The sequence below is a fragment of the Amia ocellicauda genome, chromosome 22 (genome assembly GCF_036373705.1).
Source record: "Amia ocellicauda isolate fAmiCal2 chromosome 22, fAmiCal2.hap1, whole genome shotgun sequence".
NCBI classification, from domain to species: domain Eukaryota; kingdom Metazoa; phylum Chordata; class Actinopteri; order Amiiformes; family Amiidae; genus Amia; species Amia ocellicauda.
In genome coordinates, this window is record NC_089871.1 from 18861167 (window position 1) to 18883882 (window position 22716).

At 39.1% G+C, this 22716-nt stretch overlaps 1 protein-coding gene across 4 annotated transcripts in view; it reads right to left on the reverse strand.

Moving 5' to 3' along the window:
• Positions 1 to 22716, reverse strand: part of rfx2 (regulatory factor X, 2 (influences HLA class II expression)) — a 58151-nt gene that overhangs the window by 29886 nt on the left and 5549 nt on the right. For all 4 annotated transcript variants that reach the window (XM_066695643.1, XM_066695641.1, XM_066695642.1 and 1 more), the window contains exon 2: positions 561 to 673. In XM_066695643.1, the coding sequence (XP_066551740.1) occupies positions 561 to 665 (105 nt within the window). In that variant the 5' untranslated portion in view covers positions 666 to 673. The remainder of the gene's footprint in view (positions 1 to 560; positions 674 to 22716) is intronic.

Here is a 22716-nt window from a genome sequence, read left to right on the forward strand (position 1 = left end):
TTGGAGATCTTATCGATGAGATTCTATATCACCAACGCTGCACCGAGGGAGGCCCACATGAAATCAAAACTTTGGTACCTCTCCTAAGTGACTGATGAACTTTCAACTAACAGATACTTCTTGCACAGTCCTAATGGAATCCAACCATCTAGAAATGTGCGATTGATAAGTGGTGGATTCCGAGTACAGTCTTCTCTGGACCAAGTCCAAAATCGAATTCATTCAACAGCATAAATCATTCCCTACCCTATCTTTCTGTGCAGTTTTAAAATGAAATAAACTGCGGAACTAGATGTATTCTGACCACTAACAAACAAATGCCACAGAAAAGAAGGACTCTTGAACTCCTTCATGACACTGCTCTTACAAAGGAAGCACAAGCCCACTCCAGATGCAATTTAGGGAATTTATCAGGCAAGATTGTACATAGTGACTTGCAGTGAGAGACCCATCAGCTTTGCCAACAACAGTGACGTCTCCATCAGAGGTAAGCGCTGTTCAGTGTTGTACTGGGCTGTGGTGCTCTGGGGCAACTGGTGTCCCCAGGCTCTTCACCATACCTGCTGGGAAGCGGGGACTGGCTGCACCACAGGGGCCTGTGCCGAGGTCGAAGTTCTCAGGGCTACTGTGGCCGCCGAATCGGATCCCCCCTCGGAATTCTGCATGCTAGACTCTGCAAGGAAGCAAAATAGTGGGCAAGGGTTAATGAAAGAACAGCAGAATACCCAGCAAAACATAACGAGTCACATAATCACAAGTAAAACAACAAGCCTGTGGCTAGTACTATATATAAAAAAACTAAACAGTTAGTTTAACACTTAAATTATTGATTAACTAAAGCAATATATAAACTCACTGGACACTTTCTTAAAGGACATGGCACACAAAAGAAAATGAAATACTGATTGCTTTAATTAGCAAATTTGAAAACCCTTCATTTTTATTATGAAATTTCCACTGATGTGCTGACAGCCTAAACTGACAAAGAAAGAGCAGGGTGCTTCACTAACCACCTGGGTTGAAGCAATTCACAGATTATATCTTTAATCAGAGTGTGATGTCACAGTACAGAAAGTATTACAAATGGAACAGATGGAACCCTCCACTTTCCTAATATTCCAGAAGTCTTAGCGTTTTGCGTTTCATTTCAGTTAGGGGGTGGGGGGAATACAGTTAGTGAAGTTGAAAAAGGTGCAGGTCTCTTTTTCTGCTTTGGTTCTAATGTTTGGACAGAGTAGATTTTTTGTATTATTATTACAATAACTGGGCAGAACTGCACTTTATATAAGCTACAGAGTAGAAAGAAGGGACACAAATTTTACCAGATGTGAATTAAATGCCTAGGCAGAGCAAATTAACAGAAGGAAAGGTTCAGAACAGCACTAAGAAAACAGGAATACAAAGCCAGAGAAGAGCAAATACATCATATGAGAGAGCAAGAGAGAGAATCACTTATTTTTTTATATAAAAACACTTCCTCTTCTCAACTTTACTACTCTGACTGCAGAGGGGTATGCTTCCCCCCTCTCCAGATGATTATGACTATTTGTTTTAAATTAAAACTGTTCTCCAGGGGGTTCCAATAATCCAGCTGATATGAGGAAATTCCTGAATGCTTTGTAATAGTTTGGTGGTTGCTATGGAAAGGAATCCATGACAACCAACCCCAACCCTCCCCCCGCCCCTTCCCCCACCCCTTCCCCCACCCAGCAACTCCCTCCTTCCTCTTCTTTTTAAAGCTCTCGCAAAAAGTAACTTGAGAGTGTGGCAAAACAGGGAGAGCTAAACTGGGAGTCCAGAGAAGCAAAGAACATCTCGTAGGATCTCAAGAAAAACAAATTAAATCATAAATATTTTAGTCAATTAGTCATTAACTGTTCATCACACACCTTGCAATATGGCAATATCTGAAGTTTAGAGTGAAACATCAAAGTGGTATTTGTAATTACAGCAGATATCACCTAGTATAATTGGAAATGTTGAAGGATGGCACTGGTCTTTTGTGTGGAATTGTAATACCCAGTTATTTGACATTTTAAAGTGCATTCTGCTCTTGTATACAGTATTGCCATATTCAAAGCTGCCAACTGTTTATGCGAAAATACAGTAGGCCTACATTAGCCAAAGTGATAAGACCAGCCTGCTTCTGTTGATAAAGGACTGTGCCAGAGGTCACATGCTGTCTAGAGGTTGTTTTTGTTTCGTCAAGCCCTGATTGCAATCCTAATCAATACAACACAAATCCTGGAGAGACTGTAGAGACCTATTCCTGTTGCTACTCTAGAAGGTACACTGCAAGGAGGAATGGCATGGTATTGCTTCAGAGGGACTGCAATAGTAATCAAGGGCAAGGGTGGAACTGCACTTTATTCCGTTGCAAATGGCCATTTTTTATTGTCACCTCTATGCTTGGGCACAAAAGTTCAGATTCGTAAACTAATATGGAGGAAGGGGGTTTTCATACGCCAGGACTGCATGGACACCGTGCATAAAAATCACAATGATAATTGCACAACTTCCTGCAGACTTAAATTTCAAGATTCAGCGACACAGAAGGTTTTTCAGTAAGTGTTGATGGTTAAAATTATGTCTAAAATTATACATGGTATATTCTCTGCAGTGCTGTAAACAAGTGATCCAAAGGTCTTTTAAAAAGCCTACATTTATTTGACAGTTATTAACAAAGAAATATCAGGAAATGGAGAGGTAAAATGCACAGTTTAATGTTTAACTACATCTCACCCAAATGCATCACTAAATCTACACCAGGCATGATATGAAAGGTTATCAAGGCGATATCAAGTCGAGCTCCAGATGCATGAATTTGGGGTTGTTGGGCACATAACGGAACTACAGCGACTGTGATTCCATGGGGGAAATGGAGGAGGAGAAGGTAAATAGAAATGGAGATGTCTAAAAAGAGAAATACACATCAGCCACGATTTGTTCACTGCCTGTGACACTGTGGTAATCCTTCAGTGCTGGCCTCTGACCTACTCAGTTCAGTAGTTGAGTCACCACCATCTAGGCTCATTGGGTGGACACTTGGGACTTCTCTCAGCATCACACCTAAATCTCTTCAAGCTGTGTACTACACTGGCCATGTCATATGGGCCTCCCAAACTGTAGGCAGGAATAGGTTCTCACTTTCATGACGTCAGAATAACGCCTGCCTGCACATTAGTGATAGAAACAGACAACCCTGGTTGTTAGTTCAAGAAAGTGATCTGTGGATTGCCTTTGTGAAATTAAGCAGCAGCGATTATATGTCAACATCTGCATGGACAACTGAAGATTTTGAAAGGCTATGTAGGCAGGCAGTGACCACAGGGCTGGGTGTGCCCAGGCTGATGTCTCGCTGGCCGAAAGTTATTTCAGCTTAAGTTGAATAAACTGCGGTGCCAGTTTGGAAATCGCAAATTAAGATCCAACCAGACCTGGGAGAGAGGCGTGTTAGTCAAGCAGCTGAAGCGTAGACAGCAATTGCGAGGGTTAGCAAGAAGACTGACTTATTTCCAGGTGATCTGGGAATCAGCACTACTTAACTCTGCTTAACTGCAACTTTAGGAGAGTTTTCTCTGCGAGAGTGTTTATTCCTATACTTTCCCTGGAAAAGGTATTCACGCATTTGCAGGTCTACGAACCAACAGAATTCATCACAGTTTCCCTGAAGCAGCTGTGGGGGAATAGAGAGAAAGGGACATTTCAGTCAGAACTTCCAACTCTTGGGAGATCTTTGTTTATGACGTCCAGTTCGGAGCAAGTGATTGCTGGGTCACCCCACTTTCTACCAATGTCTGTGCTTTCAGAGTTGTGAAAATATGTTGCTAAAAAGGGTGTCATAAGATAGGTTGGTTTGCAACTGTGGCTTTAGAGTGTTGCTCCACTGTGTAGAGACAGTACAAACTCTCCCTTGTATTTCACACTCTAGGTGTAAAGGCAACATGTCTCTGCAAAGGTCATAAGCAGACTCGGTCGATCCCCTTTCACTTTGCAGCTGAACAGCATTCCAACAGGAAGGAAAAGAATAAAACTAATTAAAAAGCTTTAATTAAAAAAGAAAAATAAGCTGCAAACTTTAAAAAGAAAGGAATTTGACCACCAGGTGTGAGTTTACTTCTATATGTATCTTTAAAAGTACTCTTAGTTATAAATGCACTTGCACTCCCCACCCCCAGAGTTATTATTCACAACAGTGCTCTGATCATGAAGTTAAAAGAAAACTATTGCAAAATAAAAATCAAAATAACAATCTAGTTTAGAATACTATCGGTACAATTAAAAGAGAGACTTCTATTTCGAGACCCCACTGCCAAAAACTCCACAGCTATTCTAAATAAGCCAAGCCCGAATGCCTCAGTAAAGGTTAAAAGGCACACATATTCCCCACCAGCTGCTTTGAACAGGACAAAGGCAGAATCCCAGCATGAGTCTTACCAGAGAACAGTTCAAATGTAGCCTTGACTGTAGAGCAGCTCAAGGGAAAATGCCCTTTTTTTACTTTTTGTAGCCCCTTGGAAACTAGAACAAAAATAATACATAAAAATACAAAATTATAAAATGTCAGAACTTTTAGTGGAAAAAAAATTAAGAAAGAAAAAGTGAGCTTTGAAAGCTTTTACTGGAAACCTGGAATGAAAAATACTTGTTGATTGATTTCTTATTCCTTAAAAAGAACTGAAAAAGGGGCTATTTTCATCTCAAAATTAATTACCCTCGCAATCTAAACCCATACCTGCCAGTTCATATGAAAGCCTAGGCCGGATTTAAGCACATCCGTCACTGACAAATCTAACTTAAACAGCATTTAATCAGCGAAAAACACATACAGATGTTCAATTAAAAACAGGAGCCCACAGTCTTGGCTCTTGTTTGCACTGGCCCACATTGTTTGCCGAGTAACAACGGTTGCCAGGGGCGACGCAGTCCACTCCCGTTTCCAGGAGCCTGTTGCTATGCGACCAACAGAATACTTCCCAAACCAAACAATGCCATCCCCCAACTGATCCCTCTATCTCACATTAACCAGAAACTACAACAATAAATATGTAAGTATTAATTTCAGCAACGTAGGAAGAAGGGACAAAAAGTATTTCTGTAGCATGGAGGAGAGAGATTAAATAGTTATTGCAAAATATTTTTAAAAAGGAAGAGAAAAAAAAAAATATATATATATTTTTTTTTTTTTTTTAAATGAGGGCATGGCTACCCCTGCCAAATGAACACATCAGTAAAAAACCTTTATTAGAATTATTATTATTATTATTATTATTATTATTATTATTATTAGAAAGCCAGTAGTAAAGCTGTTAAACCTGCTAAACTCTCAGACAATGCATACACAGTGAACCTAAAGAAATCAAGAGCAATTACACATTAAAGTTTTATGTAAGAAAGTCATAATTGTGCAGCTGGGAGACTACAATATAGAACCAGCTTTAAAACTCTGGACATTATAAAAATGGCTTTAAATCAGTCACAGACAACTTTTGCAAAGACTGAAGAAAAAAAAAAAAAACATTTTGAGAACACGAGTGCTTCTGATGAACTGTGGAACAGGTTTTAAAACGAGTTCAGCCACACTTCCTTTACTGATATGGTCTGTCACTGTGAAGAAAGAATAGCACCCTTAAATATAGGCATAAATAGGATAATATAACCTGCCTAGAAGATTAGAGTTTTATTTTCAGACCATACCAGTTTAACCTGTAAACATTCTTTTTTATTCTCTTTGTGATCTGTATACTTGTGTGGACATGCCGAGATACGGCATAAGTAAACAGACGTTTGGAAAGAGTAACTTTAATATCACTTTGCAAAATGCGAGGGGTTGGGGGAGGGAGGGAGGGGGTGTTAATAATACTTTGTGGTGCCTCCCATGTTTTTCGTCGTCTGTGGGATTAGTCTGGCAGCCTGTTCCTGTCACAGAATTGGAGTGAGGCAGCCCTGGTATGCGACTTTAATGTGACATTTTTGCAGTGATTGTTACAGGACAGGAAGTGTATTCAGTGGGGTGCATCTCTAGTGCTTTTACTGCCTTGGAGTGGTGTTTCAGAGGATGTTCTATTGAACCACAGCATCAACTGAAAGCTTCACCACTGACTCTCTACACCTACTCCACCTCTGCAAATGCGTGAGAGGACCACACTTTCCTGGATACAGTGTCCAGTGTCAGGAATGAGCAGCAGTCCAACATCGATCTCACATACAGACGTGCACCTTAGAATCAAGCAAAGCATGGCACCAACCCCACTCATTTTCCGAATTCCACTCAGTCACTAGGCTAAGTGTGGTCCCAACATGAACAGGTGTTAACTTATTAGACTATTTACTTTTGTCAGGTCGCTGTCATTTGTCACTACCATTTGATATTTGTATATGTTTATTTTCATCCTAATCACCTGGGATTATTTGTTTCTGAAATTTATCTTTTAACACCTTGTTCAAACACAGATTGCACTCTCTCACCTTCTCCAGACTATTTTTTTTTAGGTGCTACGATTTGTTTAATTGCAGATAGGTGAACAATCAAACAAGCAGTGTTAAAAGAATTTAGCGGAGTTTGTTTTTGTGCCTAAATCCACCCTGTATTAATTTCTCCAGAAGTTAGAGGGTTTGGGCCATGTGCAAGAACAGTTTATGGCATCTTAATTATAATGGGGAAATAGTCAGATTCTAATGGGATTACCCTTTTAGTGAAAGCAGCTGTTTTTTTTTTTTTGCTTCTTGATTTTCACAACTAATAATGGGGGGAGAGAGAAACAGAGAGAGAGAGAGATGGGAGATTTGCAAGTGGAGCTACCGCTATTGAAACCTGTCTCATTAACTCATTTCTAATCCAATCAACTTGTGCCTGGATCTACAGATAGGGGGGGTGGTTCACTGAGCAATAGGAATTCAAGCAGCTCGCTTTAACTGACATCCAGAGCTAGGCAGTAAATCACTAGTTTATCCTGGATTCAGACTCCAATCCCCCCTGGCACTCATTCCCCACTAGGCTTGGCCGTTTGTCATGAAAATGGTTTAGACTGACAGCATTGAGTAATAAACCGTTGCTATGGTCACTTAAATAACCCAATTTGCCCCCCCACCCACCCACACGTACACACACCACTACAATTTCACAACCCCACCCGCAGAAAGGTAGCAATAGTACAGTTCAACAGCACCAATCGGTCTGAGAGAGGCCAGTAAACAAACCACAGGAAAGTGGTAATCTTTGGGTCATTATTTAATAATCATTGATCAGAGGAGAAATAGGGAAGCAGACTCCACCAATTATTGAGTACCCTAAGTATTGGGAGTAAGAAAACACATATATGGCTGGCAACAAGTATGGTTGAGCATGTGTTGAGGCTTGCCAGGTAAGAGTTTTTAAATCCACACAGTGTCCTGCTGCATACATTTGTCATCACTTGATTTAGGGCAGAGGCCTCTAACCCTGGTCCTGAAGAGCTGGGGGGGATTTTCTGGTTTTAATTCCAGACTAAGCTCTGAGTTTCTTAATGGCATTAATGTTTGATTTCATTAGGGAAGAAAAAAAATATCTTTGGCCACCAATTGAAGACATGTGAAGGCCCAAGGCTCTCCAAAAGCACTGCTCGGCAGGTCAGGAAAACAAGTTATAAACTACACATTAAATGCAGCTTTAAGATGAGAGGTTGAAATAAGCATCTTGATGTAACAGTCCTCAGTGCTATTGAAAATACCCTTACTAACTTGAATGATACTTTGACAGTATATACTCTGGTTTTGAAGTGTTACAATACAGTGTTTAGGGCAGCAAAAGGCACAAAGGCAGTGTCCTGCTTCATATCATGTGGATTCCCCCAAGCGCTGCTGCTTTAGTGGAGGCCTGTGTGCTCCATCACTGCACAGCGTGATATTCAACAGGAGGTTCGCCTGTTCTTAGTCTCCCCCGACAACTGTGGAACTTCAGCCCAATCTTAGTCAGAGGGTGAGATGAGTCATTCTCACAGCCCAGTCAACTGAAAGATCATCCTAGGCTAAGTCCAAGGAGGCTTGATTGTTTTGATGGAGATCTAAAGTTCAGGAGAAGCACAACCCCTCACACTTCATCTGCTCCAAGCACAACCAATGAGATACCACCACACATACACACACAGTCATAAAAATCACCTAACAAGTTATTTTTACCTGCATCGGTAGTTCTTTCCAATGTGCCACAACCATGTTCCCCATTGCCTAAACTCAAAATTCTGTCTTCCCAGTCTCTGCCTTTGCAGCAGCTCCTTGGCTTCATCCACCTTGTGTGTGGGGGGTGGGTCCGCTGGCCTTTTCCTTGTGGGAAGGCTGTCATTCCCTCAGCCAAGCGGGTTAAGGCCAAAATAACTCCCATTACTACAAATCTCTACATACCTCTTCCACCTACTTCTATAGGGGGTTGTCTGAACTACTGAATCCCGATACCACGTAATGGGTGATTATGCTGGCAATATAATTTAACTACCATTTGTGACAGTTTCAGAGGAATATCATTAAGGATATTGATCTGTCAAACATGTAACTGAGGAGGAACATTAATCATAGCGAATTGTATTTCAAACCAAGTCACATGTGAATCTATTTCTGAAAGTGAAATGGCACAAAACAGTACAAGGCTATAAATAAGTTTTGGGTTTCTTTTTGGTTTTCCACTCATTCAAGCGCAATCCTGTACAAATGGATTTCTCTCCTGTTATAGCATAAGTACAAATTGATAATTTACTTCCTGTCACAGTAGAGTCACAAAGAGAACTGCTTCAAAAGGAGAATGTATTTTGTCTAGGATTAAAGATTCAGCTATTCTTCAAGATCAGACAAGATCAGAGCCTACTTCAAGATCAGTACATCTCGATAAACAGGCCTCTCTTAACTTAAACAAAGGCTCTAAACAAGAAAATGCATCTGTACTCCAGAGGCTACATAAGTATTCATAGCCATCTAACTAGAGATCCTACAAAAACATTGCTCAACACTTAAAGCAGAGGTTTCTCCAAATTGATCATTTTTTGGTTTACTATATATGCACTTCAATTGAGAAGCACAACACCACCACACCAGTACTATTTTACTCATTCATGCTGACACTTGTACCTTCCATACCTATACCATACAAGTTACCTTTTTGTATTAGTTCCATAGTTCTTAAATCACTGTACACTCTGCATTAGTTAATCTCTATGTGCCAGAACCAGATGGTAAATTAATACACCACGCAGAACACTCAGCACAGGAAAATTGATCTTTGCACCTTCCTTGGAGCACTTATTTCCCATTACTCCAAAAAAAAAAAGCCAGTTAGGCAAAGTAACCTGGACTTATTAAGCATGCTCTATTTGCATACTATTCGGAAAGGGCACAGGAGCCTTGCAAACACAAAACAGCAGCACAGAGCAGATTACAAAATTAGATGCAAACCAACTCACATCGCCAAATGATTTACCAGGAGATCTTTGCAAACTGAATGTGCTGTCCACACCATTTGAAAACACTTTAAAAAGGAGGTAAATAAAATCAAACCATATCTGTAAGGTTGCCACTGAGAAATTTGATGTCAACCCTGCTGAAATTAAGCATTTTTTCCTTCCCGTTTTAAATTTTTTTATAAAATCTGCTAAGCAAGCTGTATCTACTGATGTGCCATATTTGAAAAGAATAGTCCGTTTTCTAAACAATCACCCTGAAAACACAGTGATCACATTCGGAATAGACACTCCTGTCCAAGACATTTTGTCACACATGAGACCCCCAAGTATATATTCCCAATCTCTAATGGCTAAATGGTACAACAACCTTTTTGCGGATTACTTTTGATGTCCTATTATATTTCACTGGGCTGTATTGTAGAATATTTTCATCATATTTTTCAAAATTGAAAAAGGAAAAATATTGCCTATATATCTTAAATCAGGCTCCACTAACAGTCTCAACCACTTTCCATTTTCTTGCCTTTCAGATTTTTTTTTTTTTATTTTTTTTTATAACTTTTTAAATTGCTAAATAACTCAGCAAATCTTTGGCAAGCTAACCACAATTCCAGGATGAACAGCTTGACTTACATAGCTTTGTCTAAAGATATGCATTCCAATTGTCTTCTAAGCTATGAATTACAGGTTGAGCACTTTCCTAATCCCTTCCTGAAATACAAACAGGGAATACAGGATATTGGGATTTTCTGGAAATAAAAGACATTCTACAGGTGTAACAGTTTCCCCTCACATTCATAAAAGTATCATGCAAAATAAATGCTTGTTTTCCATGATTTATCTCCAAGCTTAAAAGATAACCTGGTAGGTAAATAATATATGAGATTCAAATATACCACTATTTACATGTAATAAATCCCATAGAGGAATTACAAAAAACAAACTAAACTGTAGGGGTTATTTAGAATTTAGCTTTTCTTTGGACTTTTCTGTGGAAGCAAAAGGGCATAAGTCAGCTAACCAAAAGACCCAGCACATGCTCTCTCTCTCTCTCAAATCAGGTGGGCAAAGCAAAGGCATGAAATTTTGATAATTCCTTCCACATCAATCAATCAATTTTTATTTGTATAGCGCCCTTCGCAGGGTAGCCACAGAGCGCTTTACAGACTGGTTAACATACAACAAACGTACAGCAAAATAAAAAACAAATACAATAAAATCAAATATACACCTGTAAACATTTTACATGATCTAGAATAAAGTGAGTGAAAATTTAAGTAAATTAACCATTTAGGCACGGAGGAGAGAAAAACATCTCTGAGGGTCCATGGCTTAGGGCCTAGACATGATGTGCAGACAGTGCTCCTAAATCTGTGCTAACTCTAAGCTTGTCCAAATTAATGTTCTAGACCAGGGATACCCAAAAATGACCCACAGCCACACTTAGTTTGGCCTGCAAAAAAAAAAAAACTTTAAATTTGGAAATTGTATTAAAAAAAATATTTCTGTTTTTGAAAGTTGAGGATGAAAATATTTTAAATTAGTTTGTTGCATAAAGTAAAATAGACTCTCTCTGATTGGAGGCTATTGGTACAGTACATGTTGTGTGAGAGTATGAGGGCCACTTGTTTGCACATTCAAAATGGACAGCAGGGTGAGAAAAAGAAAATGGAGCACAGATAAGATAATTTCCCAAAAAAGAGGATTAATGCAAATTTTATTTATTGAAATTAAAGAGCGAGCTTGTCTAATATGCCAAGAATCTGTATTTGTAATGAAGGCAAAAAGCAGCACGAGACAATATGAAACAAAACAACGAGACACTCCAAATATACAGGCCTCGCTCAGTTATCTCGTGCTAGTTCAGTAAGATGGAAATAATTTTCACCCTCCTGTTTGAGTCTAACCTCATAATTGACCCTCCAGGCAAAGTCTGGGCACCTCTGATCTAGATGCTAGGGAGTTTTAATAAGTCCATAACAAACACAAGCCTGGTTCAAACACTTCTGAGCCTAATTCAACAAAAACGGAAATCAGAGATCATCACTGTTGCAGCTATTTATAGTACATAGTACAACCAAACAGCCAAGCATTGTCCTTATCTATGCTTAGTGTATTGCAGAGACCACAATGGATGGTGAAGCAAGGTACACTGACAAATGCATGGTGTAAGTATAATTTCAAGTGGAAACAAAAATCTACTAAGGTCTATCAGCTCAAGATATTGTGACTTAGCTGTTTGACTAGTCTAAACATGGATTGTTAAGTAGTTTTCAATTCAGTGGTCTCTGTTCTTTGTTTCTGTACTAGAGTTCAACTTCAATCCTCCCTTTGATGTGAGGATACAACTTGGAGATTTCATATGAACTTGTAATTCCAACATTTTTCAGCTACTCTAGAGAAAGCTGCTACTTGCATTACCATACAGGGGAAAAAAAGGACAACAAACACATAATCAAAATGCACTACGCACTACTTGTGTATGATGTCACTATTGCAAGTTACACAGAGTTAGTAGAAGTGTAAGTTACACAGTTAGTATAGATCAGGCCCAGATAGTTTCAAGGCTACAATCACACATTTTATCAGGTTGAGGAAGATGTCAGTGAGGGTTAACAGTTTGGTGAGGGGCTTTAGCTCATTGGAGTATCCAGTGGGGTTGATTTAAGGAATACAGTCCCAGCTGTTGGCAATGGTCATGCTTCCTACTCACTGGGGCAGACTCTAGGGGCGTAACACAAGAACTAGACTTCTTACTTCAGATGATCACAATCCTCATTCAAATACGTTACTGTGTAAAATTAGTGCTGTTTTCCAGCTTTAGACTACCATCAAGCTCTGCAATTACACCCCTCCCCCTTCCTTTTACACGATGAACTCACTTGGATGCAAGCACATAACCAAAACACACTTGGAATTTATGACAGGGTGGGTCAATATGATGACCAAGTGGGTGGCTTGGAAGGCCTAACAATCATCTTCAACACTTGTGAAATGCTTTTACATACTTCTCTTTTAAAATTCTACTTTTTTTTTTTTTTTTTATGGAAAAAGGCTGAATCTTCCAGATCATGTCAATGCTGAAGCTGCTGTACCTTTAACCAAAGTCTTTCAGGCCAAACAGTTCCTGCTGTTATTCTCTTCCTCTCCATGTTCAGATTGCCACTTTCGTTACAGCTGGCATTATTCACAGAGACACCTGCAGGCGATGGATAATTGCTTAATCTTGGGTGATGCATTATCCCATAACATTTAGCTGAGCTTCTTTACGTTGACTCCACATTTTTTTTTAACGCTTGGTACTAATACGATCTCGCCAAAAATTCAAACCATATCATTTAACCATGAGGGAGGGGGTAAAAAAAAAAAAAAAAAAAAAAGAAAAATAAGATGCATCGTCTTCATGTGCATTTTTCCTTGCGAGAAATAAAGCAATTTCTTACTGGGACGGGGGTATGCACAAGGTAGATTATCATCATCTGCTCCCCACATACCTCCCAAGTACACTTTTTCAATACCTTTGGAAGACGAGAAGAAATAGCAGTCATTTCTGTGCTGTCTGGAATCAGATGGGGCTTTTAGCCTTTTTAGATGTACTTTGGAAGACACAAACACTCTCACGTGTTTATTGATCGGCAAATCAGGATTCCAGTCTGTTATGTTCCAGGGAGTTTGTTAGCTGCAAAGCTGCCTGGATCCCATTTGTCTAACAGCTGCTGGGACACTCAGCCACAGAAGCGGGTGTGTCAAGAGGGGGGGTGAGCAAGGGGGTTGTTAGTCTGCTTTGGAAGGGCAGATGGAATGGGATTTCTCAGCAAGGCTGAAAAGACGCTCTACAACAAAAAGGGAGAACCCCCACAACCCCCACCACCAAAAAAAGATAATGAATCAACATTTAAGTAAAATACAGTTTTACTGCAAGACTGTGGCTGGTATTATATGCAGCACTGTGTGAAGCAACAAACACTACTGTCATTGGTCATTGGAAAGTAGAAAAATAATTGATCACACAGTACTTCTCATTCAATTGGTACAATTCATTCGCAGATACATTCATCGCGAAGGGTAATATAACCTGACTGTTCTGAAGGGATCTGTGATGGTGACTTACTGATACTAAAGAATACTAGCTATTTATCAGTTCTGAACCTCAGTCACACTTTATATTTTCCACCTGCTGGCTTGCTGTCAACAGTATAGTATTGGGATATCCTGGAATAATCCAAAGATTCCAAGCTGGCAGCTAATTTTTATTATGTATCCTTAAGAAAGGAACCTCAAATTAAAGGAACTGGCTGAGGTTTTTGAATTCAACAGGAAACACAAGTTTGTAACTGACCTTTTATTTAATAGCATTAAAATACAAAACCTCCTTACTTCATAAACAAATGTGTTTAGCACATATATCACAGGGGGAAAAAAATACTTCAGCAGTTTACCATATTACCATCTTACCATATAAGAAGCATACAGTATAGGAAAATAGCTGGATAACTAATAACTGAATGATCTGTTCTTATAATATTTTCTTATCTTTTAAACTGAAATTAAAGGGGGACAAAAAACATTTTCAAATTCCACATTAAAAACAATTGGGGATGCATGAATGTATTGTAACCACCACTCCCATACAGTGGAAAATTATATTATAGGAAAATCTAGGTATAGATACATCAATAAAGGGACACTACTAGAATCCAATTGCTGAAGAATGACAAAGCATTGGTGACTGGGATTGTTTTTCTCTGACCACCAAAGTAACATTTTAAAATGAGTCCTCAGGGTTACTTCAAGGCTAATTTAACGCTATGGAGGGTCTATCCAAAGTACTATATAATCCAATCATCAATTGGAGAGTGTTTCCGATTGATTTATTTATGCAACCAGACCTGTAGAATTTGTTTTTATTAAAGTAGCCTAAATGATATAACCAATACACATTTCAGTGGTAAAGGATGCCTTTTGCAACAGATGCTTACTAAATCAAATCACATTTCCTGACTTTGCTTGACTATTGACCTGCAAAGGAGCATGTTGTATTGAGCTGGCTTCGAGAGGCAATGAAGCCAAACTACAAGGTATTATGTGCCAGTTTTATGGTTTCCAAACATTGCGCTACAAATGGAGCATAGCCACATTCATCTTCCCTCAACTGAGATGCTCGCAGAGTACATTTGGAATATGGGTAGAGGGGAGAGAAAAAAAAAAAAAAAAAAAAGCTGCTTCAAACAGATCAGGACTCAAGGGCAGGCCTGGCATGGCAGCTTAGTTCTTCAACAGAAGCTGGAGCGTACTTAAAAAAGGAAGAAAAAGGAAAATGAATTAATGAAATGAAAGGTTTTCACAGCTGTAACAGCCAAAGATTAAAATCAGAACTGTCAGTTTAACCCAAGCCCCCTTCAGCATCAACAAGGCAGCTGCTGCATGATCTCTCCGTCTCCAGCCGATGACCAACGCCGGCGCACTGCGAAATGCATGCTGACACTTTTGCAAATGAGCCCTGCCAGGTCTGCCGGCTGTAATTAAAAGGGGTAAGCAGGCACTGCGACTGCCAACACGCGAGCCAAAGGGAACCAGCACTGTCAAGGCAGGGGTGCAGTGGACAGCGGACAACAGCACAGCCCCTGCAGTCTCCTGCCCCTCTTTCACTCAGTGCTGGGATGCAGAGAGAACAAAATAAAGAAAAACCTTGAGGAAAACAGGGAAAGTCTCAATTACAGGCAGCTGTGTTGGGGGAAGATTAGGCTCTTGTTTGGATTAAACACTCCGACAAGACAATTACAATGACAGCTGACACCTCTTAGAAAAGTGGTCCCCAACGCAAGGGGCAAAAAGAAAAAACAACCCGGGCACACAATGAAAGACAACCCAGAAAGACACTGCCAGCTAACTCCTCGCTTATATGTTAAGTGACAGTTGAAAGCCATTTAGTTGGGTTTTTGTGGAATGTGGGGCAATCAATTAGTAAACTACACTGTAACACTGCAGATTTTTGAAATCATAAAAAATGCCAGATTTTGTTAAACATGTTGCATAAACCGTGCCATCCACTGACTTTGACTGTGGTTAACTGTACTTGTTGTTCTTGTAGTGCTAAAAAAGCTTGCTTAGGAAAATCAAACTTAGTGAAGGTGGGAAAACCAGTATCTGAGAGGGATAAGCAAATGAAATAGGAGATCTCCAAAAGAAACTGAAGCGCACAGTTTGGAAACTCAAAGAGCTGCACATGGGTCAAGAGACAGTTTCCAATGGCACACGCATCAACAGCTGTCATATTTATGCATGCGGTAAACATCTGAAATGAATTCAACAGCCCCTGAAGAGAAAACTAGAAATACAATCAGTGGCATGCCAGCTTTTTGACAAATCTCATCTCCCCCGTGGGCCGAGCCATGACAAGAAACTGCTCACGTGTGAACATAAACACTACTAATGGGTTATTCCAAAAGAATAAACTTGCATCTTAGAAGACCAAATGCTGGGCTTTGGTGGGGGATTTTGTAAAAAAATGTTATGTTGTTGTTTTGTCCCCCCCCACACTCCCTGTCTCTTCTCTTGATCAATGATTTTCTTTTGGTCTCAGTACAATTTGTTTAGGATAATTAACCGCAACCCTTAAAGCCCACTTATCAAAGGAAAAAGTTCAGACACCTGGGACTGTGGCTACCAACAAGGCAGAACAAAGAGGGACCCTGCTTCTGCCCCCCTCTCCTCTCTCCTCATCAACACCCCCCTCCCAGACCCCTGCCTTTGTGCAAAGCCACTAATTTAATCTGCCTATGCTGAATGGAGGGATGCAAATATAAATACGAGAAAGTAGCTGTTCTCGTTTTCAAAGAAGGGTCTATAGAATGGTTAAGAGTGTAAGTGGGAGGCCTAAGGATAGTGGAAACCTACCCCAACAACTGGACTCCTCTCCGCTCTCTCAGCCTCTTGTTGACAGGCCCACACTTGGTTCCAATACAGCCTCATCAGCTATAAATATGTAGTGGAATACAAGTGTCACTTAAAATAGCCTACATTAAGGAAGGGGGGCTTGGCTAGAAGGAGGTTCAAGGTTTTAATGTGACCATTAATTGAACATGTTAATCAAAATTAAGAAATAAAAAAGCAATAGAAAGAACTCACAGCTACTTTGGATATAGAATTCAGTTTTGTTGGGGCCTCTTTCACTGTCCTAGAATGAATGAACCCCCCAACAAAAAAATAAAAAATAATACCCATTCTAATGTAAATCGGGAGCTTTGTGTGACATTTATTGTAAGGAAATTTAATTAGTTGTTGTGTAGCTATGATACAAGCTTGGTGGAATGTGAAGAATGCCCTCGCATACAAGTAGATCGGGGAAAAGGAGAAGGAGAAAAAATAAGAGCACAAGTTTTGACCTGCTTCTAGAGAATTTGGAAACTTTTTGTTTTTTCCCCCACTATGCTGAAGGACATGATGATTATGTAGTGCCTTCACTGCATGTTCCTCCTTAAGAAATTTCAGACAAATTAAGGGCTGGCATTTTTCCACATCCAGAGCTGTTGACATCTAAACTCTGAGTATTATATTATGTTGATATGCATTGCTTAGGAATGCATGACAAAATGTAATATCAGGATCTGAAGAAATTATTCCTTATAAACATTCTTCCAAAAGCACTGTGTTATGGAAAGACAACAATGTAACTTCAATGCAGTGTATACCCCTCCAACCACCCCCCTGCCTAGTAATTATTATTAGTATTACTATCCATTTAATCTCTGCTAGATATTAAAAGGTTCCCACAGTAATTTCTCTCCCTCACACTCTGTACCTGTCTCCAAGGAATATAATATTTGGTCAAGTTATGCTGTTCTCATATGAGGCAGGATTTCCTTGGTTTATTGGTTTCCCTTTGGGATGGCTATCTATCTGTCTATCTAAAATATAATCAGCAACATGTCAATCATGCGTCTCCTCTATCAAGCTGTCGGATTTGCCGCCCCCTCCCAGTGTAATCTCTCCTGATAGGCAGGTTCAATACCAGCCCCCATCCCCCGCCTCCCAGCAACAGCAGACCATCACACTGGAGAAAGTTGCTCTCTCGTTCTGCCCACACTTTCAACACCACCCTGTAACAAACCCTACACCATCAGTGGAAAATGTTTTATATTAATTTAATACAAAATAAATTTTGTATAAAATGTATTTTTTTTTTTTTTAATCATGAGGATTCCAAAATTCACACCCTGTCTGCATGATTTCCTTGTTCTGCAGTGTTGCACAACTCCACTCCCCGAGTTCGATACTAAGCAGCCAAATGCATGTACTGCAAAGGCTGAGCAAAGACTGTCCCTTCTTATCTAACCGGTCTCCTGGGAAGCTCGTTTTCAGCCTAGGGAGATGCATCCGAAGATTTGTTGCCTGGCTATTAAATCTCGGCCATCTCGAGGTTTCAGTGTTTCCTCAGTGGAGGCGACTGGGCTGCAGTGCGGTACAGTAAACTAACCCAATTTGATTTGTAACCACCACCCCCTGTTGATGAAGCCAGTCAAGAAGGCATTCTCCCCTGGCTTTGCAGACTACTACCCGATTTGCCGGAGATTCCAACTGCTTCATCTGATAAAAGCCTGAGACAGTGCCTGTCCCTAGGCTTCCCCAAAACACCTGTAGGGATGCACAATGTTCTCTGGGCATGGTCTGTCTATCCTTGAAATACACTTCTTTCTCCCCATTATATCTAATTTAGATTTGTCAATTAATCCTTATCATGACACACTGCTAGACTCCCAACACTGTGCTGACAGAAACCAGAGACATGTCCACCTCGCCAGTAACGAGAACTTAATCTGATCATTAATCTGTATTGTACAAAAGCATCAGCAAAATTAATAATAAAATCAATGTCATGCTTCAGAGGCCTGTCTTAATACCAAAACAAATGGACTATTTCACTATTTCAAGCTCTGAAGCTTTGAATAAATCAATCATAGTATGAATGAAATACAAAATTAAAACAATAAAATTCAAACAATTACATGAAAAAAATACTTTGCATAACAGACTATGGCATTGTGGTTAAATCCTTGCAGGTTCGAGGAGCAGAATTCAATGCCTGGTCTTATTTTGTAATAAACTGACTGTTACATATTTTAATTGTAGACAACCTCCACAATAAACAAATCGGTAAATGGTGGATTTCAATACCAATTATAGGCTTCTAATTAAAAAAATATTATAAAAATAATAAGTATCTGCAAGATACTACCATTCATCAATAGAAATATTTACAATTGCAATAGTATCAGCCATCAGAAAAAGATACAGGACTGTATCTTATGGTGTAACTTTCAATATTGACCCAAGAGAGAATTGAAGTGATAACCAAAAACATTTTCCATTGTAATGTATGCTGAAGTTGTATAAGCCCTATATGTACATTTGCAGGTTTGATAATTTTTTAAGTTGTTTTTTTATTTACATCTCAGTGTTGCCTGGTTAAATGTTATGACAGTTGTAATTAAAAATGGTTACCAAAACAGCTAGCAAAGAACTTTAAGACTGTGCTTTACATTTGTAGTTTTTTTTTTTTTGGTCAATACTAAAACAAATAAATTTGGTGATCTTTTAGATATGTATTACATATATGCTTTAGGTCGCTATACTGAAAACAAAAATCTGAATTGGAAAAAAGGAATGCGGCCCAAATGAGATTTAACAACAACAAAACAGAATAGTTACGATTTTCCTATAACTATTTCAACCCACTATGCTACAGTTTAATGATTTAATAACTTCTCGGCTCTTCAGTTTTAGTTTATTTTATTTTTAATAACAATAGTAATCACCATAAATCATTATCATAAAAATACTTTGTTAAAATGACAGAAGCTTATCAAATGGGAAAATAAATTTTGATGGATTAGTGAACAGAGCAGTCATTAAACTGGCACCACAGAAAAACCTCTTACATCTCTGGGCTGCTACCAGCAATGTTGTCATTTTTAAGTGGCACAGTAGAACAGCATTCCATCTAAGAGCAGGTTAGTAGAGTTTGTGTCCTTGGATTTGAAATCCATCACAAACTAATCATTGCCTTCAGTGAGTGTTTACAAAAGTCTGGGGAACCAGTGAGCTGGCATATGAACTGAGGACAGTGGAGGAGTTGAATCATAGTTCACTCTGGCATCTGCCGTGCAAATTGGAAGAAGGGCTAAACACTAGTACTTGCTGAGTGATCATAAGAACATCACTAGTTCCTGTTGGAGGATATGAACCAGTAGACTGGAGTGATTGTATTGCATTCTGGGACACACATCCTGCTCTTGTGCATCTTTTACACAATTTTGACAACCTGCAAGTCCATAAATCCTGGGCCCCGTTTCTTGTAGTTGGCTAACTCAGTTGGCCAGATAACTTTCAGGATAACTTGATAGAAATCTGACTTTTTCCATTCCTCAAAGCAAGCTTAAAGTCCAGCTTAGTCAAATTAACCTAGGAGATAGCCTGACTTATATTATCAGATTAACTGTATCTGGCTGATTAGCCAGGTACAAGGAACAGGGCCATGAGAAGATTATATATGGTTTCAATACAATACATAAAACACACTGGATGCTAAGAATTCTGATTCAATAAAACATCAAACGTTCAGACTGACGACCACAGTGAGAGTGAGAGTCCACCTGAACAAGATGGCTAATTGTGCAGGCCGTCATAAATACCCAGTCCAGTGCGTGGAGTAAAAGGGTTTTTGGTGTCCAGTGAAAAGTGTACATGAAGAGTTAAGGTGACTCATGAGAGTGACTGCCATCAATTTTTGCTTCTGGATTTCACGGTTTCAAACTAGTTAAAACTAGACTTGGCCTCTTTCAGCATAGTCCTAAAAAGGCTTTAAACCTTACATTATTTGAGACTATAGCAGACTCACTGGGCAGAGGGCAAGCAATGACTGGAAGTAGCAGTAGCAGTAACAGAATTATTTTCATGTCTTCCTTCGTTTTTACTACAGTATCTACAACGCCCCTGTTAATCCAGTCTGTACCTGTTCTACCTCTTTCTCCTTAACTTGCCTGCGCAAGCTTGAAAAACGTACGCCCACTGCACTCACAGAGACAAAAATAACCTTAGTTTAAAAAGGAAGAAAAAAATAAAAAAAAGCTAACTTGAATGAGACGTATTCTTTCAATAGGTTTGGGTGTTATCATGTTTAAAAAGTTGCCATGTAAACATAACAACTGATTTCTCGTGTTTTGGAGCTTTTGCTTTCATTGCCATTTCTTTAAGGCAGTTTGCGACGACATTAAAATAGAACCTCTTCTGATAACTAAATGTGTATTCTCAAACCAACCAAAGAGAGGTAATTTTGCCTGGATAATTTTCCTTATGCAATATTTTGTATTTAAATCAACAGGGAAGGTATTCTCATTTCAAAAGCTTCTAGAATACGATTAGACCTTTTAAACTGATTACTGTAAAAATAAATGCAAATGTGAGGTATAACATTGTAGAGATTAACTCTGAATTACAGTAATATGAAGTATAGGTTTATGTAAATATTAATGTTTAGATAGATACACAATGTACAATACGAGCCCCCATTGAGCTTTGGTATGTGATTCAGTATTTATGCTAGTACACCATAAATATAATTACTCAAATACAGTAAACAGGCCTACTGCTGGAATCAGGCTAACCCCCTCAGGTTGTACCTCATTCTATGAAAAACATTACAACTTTAAGGTCTATTTTTATTTAAAATATTATTATTATTATTATCATTATTATTATTAATAATAATAATAATAATAATAATAATAATAATAATAGGCTACATAACTGATTACAAACATTAGCGCTGCTTATTTTTTCATAAAGTCATAATTTAGCATACATTTTCATCACTTTTCTTCCATATAATTAAATTCCTGTTTTTAGGGAATAGCTAACAAAAGCACCTCAAGGGTTATATACAGAGATCTCACACCCACAATCTAAATTATACCTCTGTTTTGCATAATACCTGTGACTCCACCCATCAGAATGCTATTCTGCTTTCAATACTGATACTGGTGACAAATACTGCAGTCCACACATGCATTACAATGCAGAGAAGAAAGAGAGGCAGAAGTGTCAGTTAGAGGACTGACTCTCTCTGAAAAGTCAGCTAAACTTAAAGCCACTGGTTCTAAGTAAACACTTGCACACACAAACACACTGCAACATCACATTTCTTCAGCTATTTACAACCAATTTCTATTTTTAGGCTGTTTTGAAAATGTGGGTCTCCAGAGGTAGTGGTTTTGCTTGTAGATTAGAGTAACTAAGCCACTGCCTTGGGCACTGAGATTGGTTGAAATTCAGTTACTCCGAACTGCCCCAAAATATCTGTTTGCTAATTTTACCTCTACATTAAACCTATGACTTTAGCATAAGCTCAATAAATTATCCTTTTAATGCGAGCAGCACCATGGACTCAACTACCAAAGCGACACAGGCTATGATTTAAAGCAGTGGTTCTCAAACCTGTCCTGGAGTACCACTGACCCTGCTGGTTTTGTTCCAACCGAGCTCTCAATTACTTAATTGAACAAATATTTTCCTAAATCAGAGCCTTTTAATTATTTTTAACAGTAGTGGTTTTAAGTATAAAACTGTATAAGGAAATTATTAAGGAACCAACTTTTTATCAGTTACACAATTTAAAGAGTCAAATGTAATCAAATGTCTTCAATAAAGGGTTCAATTAAGTAATTGGAACAAAAACCAGCAGGGTAGGTGGTACTCTACGACTGGTTTGCGAACCAGTGATTTAAAGCCTTTCAACAGGCTGGCAATGGACCGCCATCAACTCTGATTGGTTACACTAACAGGAGGCAACAACATAACTGATGACGAATCAATGTGTTTCAAAGTTAAAAGAAACATTACTTAGCCTGGCACAGGGAAACTACATAGCAAGGCTAGGCACAGGTTTTTTCCAGACCTTGGGATCATCCCTGCTGCAGTCATGATGCCGTACTGGAAAGGGATGCTTTTGCTTAGTTTAAGAAAAAGTAAATATGAAAAAGCCAACAGCAGATTTATTTTAAAGCAAGATCAACAATTCAACTTGAACACTGCTTAGGCTGAACTCCATTCCTCATTAAAGTGTAGCTCTCTTGCTGGAGCACATTAAAGACACAGAGTCAGTGCCCTCGAACCAGTGGAAAGCCTGCTCTTATGCAGCGTATGGGATGCAGGCTGTGTGACCTAATGCTCTCCAGAGCAGACAGGAGCATCTTTCCTTTCCAGATCCTCACTGTCACTTTACATGTAAAGC